This window comes from Fukomys damarensis, unplaced genomic scaffold (genome assembly GCF_012274545.1).
Source record: "Fukomys damarensis isolate Sample0158 unplaced genomic scaffold, DMR_v1.0_HiC HiC_scaffold_23, whole genome shotgun sequence".
NCBI lineage: Eukaryota > Metazoa > Chordata > Mammalia > Rodentia > Bathyergidae > Fukomys > Fukomys damarensis.
In genome coordinates, this window is record NW_022900935.1 from 47,066,657 (window position 1) to 47,075,202 (window position 8,546).

The window sequence follows — 8,546 nt, forward strand, 5'->3', positions numbered from 1 at the left end:
CAGCCCCGGGCGTGGCCCGCGTCCGAGACGCGGTTCGGGGGCGTGGCCCGTGGTCAGCCGCTCGGGGAAGGGAGGACTTTGGATCCCGAAGCCGGAGTTCGAATCCATCCTGGCCCTTCCTGTTTGGGCTACTGCCCTTGGATCCCAAGGCGTCGGCGACCTCCCCATGAAAGCGGCTCTCCCAGGCTCTTCTATAGCCTGCTGCGCGGCCTGCTAGGCCTTGGCCGGGGACAGGAGGGTTTGGTCGAGGGGAAAGACAGGCGGTGTCCAGGGAGTGGTTTGGCCCAGTCAGGTTATTTTTAAACACCCGTGCCTTCTCCACCTTCCCAGAGTTGGAAGGCTGCGGTTGGGGCCTATGCGACCCTATCATGGTCCAGGCTGAGTCTAGTCTAGACAGGTGCTGGAATTTAAAGGACTTTACTGTTTGTAAAGTGGGTTCTTGGTCCCCCTGGGAACATTGTCGGTATTGGACCCTGTGCTGGATGAGGAAGCAGAACCTGGCTCTGGGGCGGTGGTGGGTCAACTGGCTGGCCTATGACCTCGCAGGCCCCAGAGCTACATCTTATTTTTAGTTTGCCCCTGAAGACAGGTGTCCAGGCTTAGTCACACAGTGCCTCAGGCTTCAGCTACTCCAGGCATCTTGTAATCTGGCAGCTGGGCTCCAGATACCCAGAGCCCAGCAGGGAGGGCAGAAGTCCTTTGGTGTCCCAGCAGGCTGTGACCTTGTAGTTTGGTGGACTGAGCCCTGGGAGATTTCTGCCTTCACTTCCCAACTGCCTGATCCCAGCCAGTTGCACACTTAAGAACTTGGTCACTTGTAAGCCTTTCTGACTGCTGAGTGCCCTTTTATGGGTGAGAAAACAGGCCCTGACTAGGCCCTTGCCTCACCTTCTGTTTTTTGGCCTTCCAGCAGCTGAGGACACTTCCCTCCATCTCCAACATTATCCCAGGCCCAAGAGGCCTGGAAAGCACCCTCTCCAGAGACCCTGGGAAGCCCTCTAGGACTGAATCTTTAGGGTTGTCCTGCTTGCCACCCTGACAGTGGGGCCTTCAGCCTTGACTTGCACATATCCATTGGAAGGAGGCTGAAGCAGCCTGGATCTTCTCAGCCTGTCCTCTGACTTGATAGTTCTGCCCCTCATGGTTTTCCTGTCAAGATTTGTGGGTGGGGAGGTAACAGCTTCACGGTGGCCCCTACCAATGATCTGATCCCCACCAGTCTGAGACCTCAAATTGCAGGTCCTCTCTGGGTTTTGTGTTGCTCCTGAAAGAATATCAGAGAGGGGTCCTGTGCCCTGCCTTTGTTAGGCACCCAAGGGCCCGGCCACATGGCTTGGGGAGGATTGCTTGCTTCCTGGGGATGGATGAGTCTGGAGACTTTGTTGTCATGGGTTTGAGACCTCACCACTTTATTCTGTGACTTGGTAGCTTCCATCGCTGTAAAGTAGGGCTGATGATGATAAGACACACCTCATGGATCTTTGGTGGTATCAGAGATCTTATACAGGGAGATCAGGAAATATGATCTCTTCTCTGACCTGCCACAGGCCCAGGGCCTTTCTGTATGAGCTCCCATTTGCAGGGCTGAGTTGTTTGTATGTTTCAGGGAGAGGGCTTGCCAGCTCCCTCATCTCTCCTGGGAAGAAACCCTCTTTAGTGTCCTCTTTCTTAGGAGAAATTCCCAGGAAGCTAACCATGGGCCAGCCCTCAATTATCCTAGAGTACCTGCCCATGCTGGCCCCCTGCCAGCCTGGCCACCCCCACCCTCACCCTCACCTGCCCTGCCCTGCTCTCCTGCCTCTCTTGCAGGTGGACCATGGCCGAGTTCTCCCAGAAGCGGGGAAAGCAGCGTGGTGAGGAGGGCCTGGGCAGCGCTGTGGACTTCCTCTTGGCCAACGCCCGTCTGGTGCTGGGCGTGGGCGGGGCTGCTGTGCTGGGCATTGCCACCCTGGCTGTGAAGCGGGTAAGGCCAGGCTGGGTGGGCCTGCCTGAGGCTTCCAGAATAGGAGAGGGCTGGGTCCTGAAGACAGGTCACAGGAGGGGTGGTTGGACTTCCTAAGGCTGCCATTGGAACCTAGGACAACCCGTTTGTTTTTTGGGTTTTTTTTTTTGTTTTGTTTTGTTTTGTTTTTGGTACTGGGGATCGAACTCCGGTCCTTGCGCCAGACGGTGGAACCACTGAGCCAAATCCCCGGCCCAGGACACCCGTTTTTTCACCCCAGCATCCTGATTTGCTTTGCCCCAAAACTTTGCCATGGCTGCCCAGGCATCATTTACTCTGATTTATGTCACTTTACCTGCAGCTTATTGACAGAGCCACTACCCCTCGTGATGAGGATGACACCAAGGAAGACAGCTGGAAGGAACTGAGTCTGCTCAAGGCCACACCACACCAACAGCCCCGGCCCCCACCTGCTGCCCTCAGTCACCCCATATTGCCCCTGGCCCTACCCTCTGGTCCAGGTGAGCAGCACCCCTCCCCTTCTGATGTGGGTGGTCGAATTTGGGAGGTCAGTCAGGCTCCACCACTGACTGTCCTTGCAACCCTACTTGAATCCCTGCTCCTCTCTGGGCTGTGGGCTCTTCAGATGTTTAATGAGTGTCTTATTTTGTTTTGCATTGGTGGTGGAGACAGCACCCAAGCTGTCTGAGTTATAGCCCTTGCTCTAGGATCATGTTTTTGTCTTCTTACGTCCTACTCAAGTAAGGTGGGTGGCCTCACGTGGGAAAACTGAGGCCTGGAGAGGGGCAAGACTTCCTTGCCCCGCATGAAGCTATTTTAGCTGTAAGGCCAGAATGTTGGGCCTCTGAGCCAGTGAGACTTTGTCATCAAGCACTCACTGTCCTGAGACCTGGACTCAGTGCTTTTGCAGTGGCTGTTTCAGGTAAGAACAAGGACAAGAGCTAATGCTCAACTAGTAATCAAGTCTCTCTCTCGTCACGGAGCATTCTGTCACATTCCCCTGCTCCCTTTTTCTGCAGAGGGACCTACAGATTTGGAACCTCAGATGCCACCTCAGCTCATCTCCCCAGTGCCACTGTGTCTGACGTTCCAGGAGAAGCTGCTGGCATTTGAGCGGGACCATGTGGTTATCCCAGCAGCTCATGTAGCTTTGGCCAAACAGCTGGCCGGGGACATTGCCTTGGAGCTGCAGGCCTACTTGAGGAACAAATTCCCAGAACTGCCCTTTGGGGCACTCGTGCCTGGAGGACCACTCTATGAGGGGCTGCAGGCTGGGACCATGGAGCATGTGCGTCTCCTGGCACCACTGGTGCTGGAACCAGGCCTGTGGAGCCTGGTGCCTGGAGTGGACACTGTGGCTCAAGATCCTCGCTGCTGGGCCGTGCGCAGGACTCAGCTTGAGTTCCACCCACGTGGGAGCAGCCCCTGGGACCGCTTCCTAATTGGGGGCTACCTCTCCCCTCGAGTCCTGCTGGAGCTGCTTCGAAAAACCCTGAGTGCCTCAGTCTACTGGCCGGCCATTGGTGGCCTGCTTGGGTGCCTGATCAAGCCCAGCATGGCCACAGAGGAGCTGCTGCTGGAGGTGCAGCATGAGTGCCTGGAGCTTACCATGATCATGCTTGTGACAGTCGCTGGGGCCAACAAGGATGACCGTCTCCTGTTGGCCTGGCCCCTGGAGGGGATAGCGGGGAACCTCTGGCTTCAAGACTTATATCCAGTGGAGGCTGCCAGACTGCAGGCCCTTGATGACCATGATGCTGGCACTCGCCGGAGGTTGCTGCTGCTGCTGTTTGGCGTCTGCCATCGCCACCCAGCCCTCAGACGCCTGGGCCGCGGCCATCTGACCCAGGTGGTGCTGCATCTGGGGGAGGAGGAAATGGACTGGACTGAAGAGGCCTTGGGAGAGCGCTTTCTGCAGGCTCTGGAGTTGCTCATTGGCAGTTTGGAGCAGGCCAGCCTGCCCTGCCACTTTGACCCTAGCGTGAACCTCTTGGGTAGCTTTCGGGAGGAAGAGATTGATGACATGGGCTATGCACTATACAGTGGTCTCCAGGCACCTGAAAGGCTGCTCTAGATGAGCAGGAACCGGGGAGCCAGCATGTTTTCTGATGCTGGTGAGCTGTACCTGCAGCCCTGACCCCCGGGAGTCACAGAGTGGGCTTTTGCGTGCTTACAGCCAAAACAAAGGAGGGTAGCTTGCCTCAGTCCATGGGGGAGGGGCACTTGTGTAAGCTATAGTCTCCTGGGTCCCTGATCTTGGAGAGAGCTTGGGTTGCTGTCACCTGAGTGGCTGGGCTGCCCTGTGCGGCTTAAAGCACCAGCTACTCCTGCAGGTGCCCCTTCAGCCCTTTGGGACTGATGCAGGACCTAGGCTCAGGTCATCATCACCAGCAATGAATCCACTGAGAGCATGGTTTGTGCCATCCTGGGCCAGGTAAAGGCTGCTCCATTTCTCTGCCAACAGGGAAATTTACTGCTTGCTTTGGGTACCAGCTCCAGGCGTTCTGGAGGCACAGAGTGCCTGATCTTTTAATTGTCATGCCTTTGTTCATCCTGGGGGCTGAGTCACCGGAGACTCCGAAGGACAGCTCTTTGCTCTTGAAGGATGTTTTCCTGAAGTCTTCTGTGTGTTTGAGTCCTGCAGCTCTGGAGCTCTGGAGCTCTGGAGCAGAAGCAAAGTTTGACCTGCTACCCACCTTATACCTCAGGGAAGGCCCCTTTCCCCCCAGCTGAGAGTTTTCTCTTCAGGCTGTAGAGACCCCTGGGAGAGCCCTTTCCTCAAGGTCTGTTGCTGCTTTGGGCCCCCTGAAGAGTAGAAGATGTGCCCTACACCTTCCTGGAGGCTTGGGGTGTGGGGATGGCCTCATACCTTCACAGAGTGCCAAAGTGAACTGTTCATTTGGTGTCCTCATTCCTGTTCTGTAGCTGTGTGAAGTAGTGGGGCTGGAGGGGGGCACTCTCCCTCCTCTTCCCAGGGGTACCGCCTATCCCAGTATCACTCCTGCTGAAACAAAGCTATGCCTTGAATGTGAACAAGAATAAATTCGAAACTTCTCCCACGTGTGACTTGCTGGGAAGGGGCATCTTGGCACTCACAGGCTGCTGATTGGAGCTGAGTCCTGTGGCTTAGCCCGGAGGACTTGGGATCAACCTGGAGATGATAGGGTTTATTTTGTTTGGTACCGGGAATCAAACTCAGGACCTTGCACTTGTGAGGCAGGTGTGGTGCCACTGAGCTAAGTCCCCGGCCCAAGAGTTTATTTTATGATAGGATCTTTTTTTGTGTGTGTGTATGGTACCAGCGATCAAACGCAGGACCTTGTGCTTGCAAGGCAGGCATGGTGCCACTGAGCTAAATCCCCAAGGGTTATTATTAGTATTAGTATTAGTGTGGGTTTTTTTTTGTTTTTGTTTTTTGTTTTCGTTTTTTTTGAGACAGGGTCTCACTATGTAGTTGATACTGACCTGAAACTCACTATGTAGCCCAGGCTGGTTTCAAACTCACAGCAATCCTCCTGCCTCAGCCTCCTGAGTGCTGGGATTATAGGTGTGCACCACCATGCCCAGCTGCATCCCAAGGGTTATTTTTAAGAAGTAGTGCTTAGGGGCCAAGCTAAGTAGTACATGCCTGTAATCTCAGCACTTGTGAGGCTGAGACAAGAGGATTGCCACAAGTCCAAGGCCAGTTTGGGCTACGTGGTGAATTTAAGCCCATAGTGACCTACTAATGGGACTCTGTCTCAAAAAAACGAAACAACAAACAAAAAAGTAGTGTCAGTCCTTTTAGACTGCTATAACAAAATAGGCTGAATGGCTCATAAATGACAGAGATTCAATTTTGGAGGCTGGGAGTCTGAGATCAAGGTATAAACAAGAGTTTGTTTGGTGAAGGCCCGTGTCCTAGTTCATGGATGTCAGCTAAGGTATCTCAGTGCCTCTTCTGTAGGAGCACTAAGCCAACAATGTGGGCTGTACCTCTTACCTAGTCACCTCCCAAAGGCCTCTAAGTCCCGGTCAGAAATTCAGACCTCAGCACACACATCTTAGGTGGACATAGTCAGTACGTAAGTTGTATGAAGTGAGAACACGAAGAGTGCCTTGGTGTGAAGTCTTATTAGCAACAGAACCAACTACTGTAGTTAAGATTTCTTTCCCAAGGGCTGAGCGGCCGAGCCCCTCTGTGTGTTCAGCCATGACCACGAGTGTTTGGAGAAGTCTTCTCCACCACCTCCCAGCCTCTCCTTATGGCCCACAAGTGGGGCTGAGAAGCTGTAAAGCCAGGTTATCTAGGCATCCCCAGGAACCAAGCTAGACTCACTCCTGTACCCACAGATGGCATCTGAGGCCTGGGGAGCACTTTGGACCACGTGTACAGCTACATGCTGTCACGTCCTATTTCTGTCTTCCCACAGAGTTGTTCCTGAGCAGCTCTCCCCTTCCAGCTGTGAGTGCAGGACTGTGTGGGACACAGGACAGCAGTGATGGTGGGAGACTGGCTTGGTTGAGGTTGCTGGCCTGGATGTGGTTTGAGAGCTGCACTCAGGTCTTAATGTGTGAGGAGCTCGGAGCAGTGTTACTAGTTACGGAAGGGTGGCAAGGGAACAGCTGAGAACAAGGCCTGTGTCTCAGTCCTCTCGTCTGTGTGACTGGGAGCACAGAAGACCTTCCTGGGCAACCATGGGACCAGCTGGGTGGGCAATGCTAGGCTTTTTTTTTTTAAACCGAGAATGGAACTCAGCACCTTGCTCTGGCGAGGCAGGTGGCAGCACCACTGAGCCAAATCGCCAGTCCTGAGCTAAATCCTTGGTCCTAATTCTAGGCTTCTGTCTGACATAAGGACAGCTGCCCTGGAATGAGCTTGTTTGGCCTTTATGCTACCTTCCTACATCTGTGTCACCACACTGCATGCAGCAGGGCCCATCCCAGCTGCCAAGTGAGGGCCCTGGATCACACAGTCTTGCTCTAGGGATGGGCTGACAGAAGACTGGAGTCATCTACCCAGAACCCAGCTCAGTTTGAGTCTTGTGGTCTAGAGTTGGAACCTGGGGCCACACTTATGCTGGCTGGCACTGTACTACTAAGCCACACTCCAGGCTGTGAGCTCTGCCCAGGACCCCTCTCAGCTGAGTGTGGTGGTGCACACCTGTAATCCCAGCACTCAGGAGGCTGAGGGAGGAGGATCACAAGTTCAAGGCCAGCCTGAGCTACTTAGTGAAATCCTGTCTCAAAAACAAAACAAAACAACCCCCTCTCATAAGCCTAGACCCTTGTCAGGTCTGGTACAGACTGCTTTGTGGAGGCTGTCTACTTCAGGTAATGCTTCATTTTCCTGTCATAGCATGGATGTAGGGAGAAAATAGGATGAGTTAAAAGGGAGCAAGATAGTGTGTGTGTGTGTGTGTGTGTAGGGAGAAAATAGGATGAGTTAAAAGGGAGCAAGATTGTGTGTGTGTGTGTGTGTGTGTGTGTGTGTGTGTGTGTGGTATGTTGGGGTTGAACCCAGGGAGTACTGAGCTACAATCTCCAGCCTTTTGTTTTCAGATGGGGTCTTGCTAAGTTGCCTAGGCTGGGCTCAAATTTGTGATCCTCCTGTGTCAGCCTCCCAGAGTGCTTGGCTGGTTTGCAAAATGTTATGATTCTGTCACTAGCCAAGGTTCATGGCCTTCAGTTTCTAGCCAGAGAACAGGAAGCAGATGGACATTTTGCGAGGAGCCTTTACAGGCTCTATGGCCTATGCTGGCTGGATCATGGCTCTTGGCAAAATTTGCTACTGCTAAATCCACTTATTCCCACTTAATAGAAGACCCAAGTCAGCCTGCCAGAGTGAGCAGGGTGTGCCCTGGTGCAGGGCCTATGGATCTTAATATCTAGATCCTTCAGCAAAACCAGATGTTTCAGTTCCTTGACTTTACCAGGTGACCCAGAACCAACAGTTCTGATGACTTTGGCAAAGAAGTGACTCCCATCTACTCAAGGTAGAAGGAAAACAATGTATAGCATAAATGGTAATTTATAAAATAGTAACAGCGCCCATGGAGCCTCTACCTTAGCATTAGTCAACAAAACAAAACAAAAACAGTGTGGTGCCACATGCCTATAATCCCAACTACTCTGGGAGGCTGAGGCAAGAAGACTGAAAGTTTAGAGCAGCCATCACTCAAGTGCCGGGAAGGTAGGCCGGGCCCAATCCACCGCGGGAAGGAGAACCACGCCTGCTCCCGACCCAGCAGCCATCGCTCAAGCACCGGGAAGGGTGCCCTTGAACCCCCATACCCCCCCCCGCTGCCCTTGAACCCCCATACCCCCCCCGGCACTCTCGGACCTCCTGACTGTGCAAGTCTTTGGACCCACTCTGCAAAGACAGAGGTGGTCATCAAGGGTATTTTTCTGAGTTCCCAACTTGAACATCTTTAAAGAAAGGGTGTGGGAAACCTGTAATAGAACGGCGGAGTTCAACCATTCAGAATGATGGGGAACTCAATCTGGATCTTGCAGCCCTGTGAGAGACTGCTTGGGCCTGCACAAGATGACTGCCCTCAACCTTAGCCTTTGCCTCGGTGGAAAAATCCCACTAGACTACATA

The 8,546-nt window shown here is 53.5% G+C and overlaps 1 protein-coding gene across 1 annotated transcript in view; it reads left to right on the plus strand.

Moving 5' to 3' along the window:
• Mief2 (mitochondrial elongation factor 2) overlaps positions 1-5,070 on the plus strand; it is a 5,528-nt gene extending 458 nt beyond the window's left edge. The window contains exons 2-4 of the mRNA XM_010637437.3: positions 1,810-1,963; positions 2,304-2,463; positions 2,983-5,070. Of these exons, the coding sequence (XP_010635739.1) occupies positions 1,817-1,963; positions 2,304-2,463; positions 2,983-4,037 (1,362 nt within the window). The 5' untranslated portion in view covers positions 1,810-1,816 and the 3' untranslated portion in view covers positions 4,038-5,070. The remainder of the gene's footprint in view (positions 1-1,809; positions 1,964-2,303; positions 2,464-2,982) is intronic.
• Positions 5,071-8,546: the final 3,476 nt, after the last annotated feature.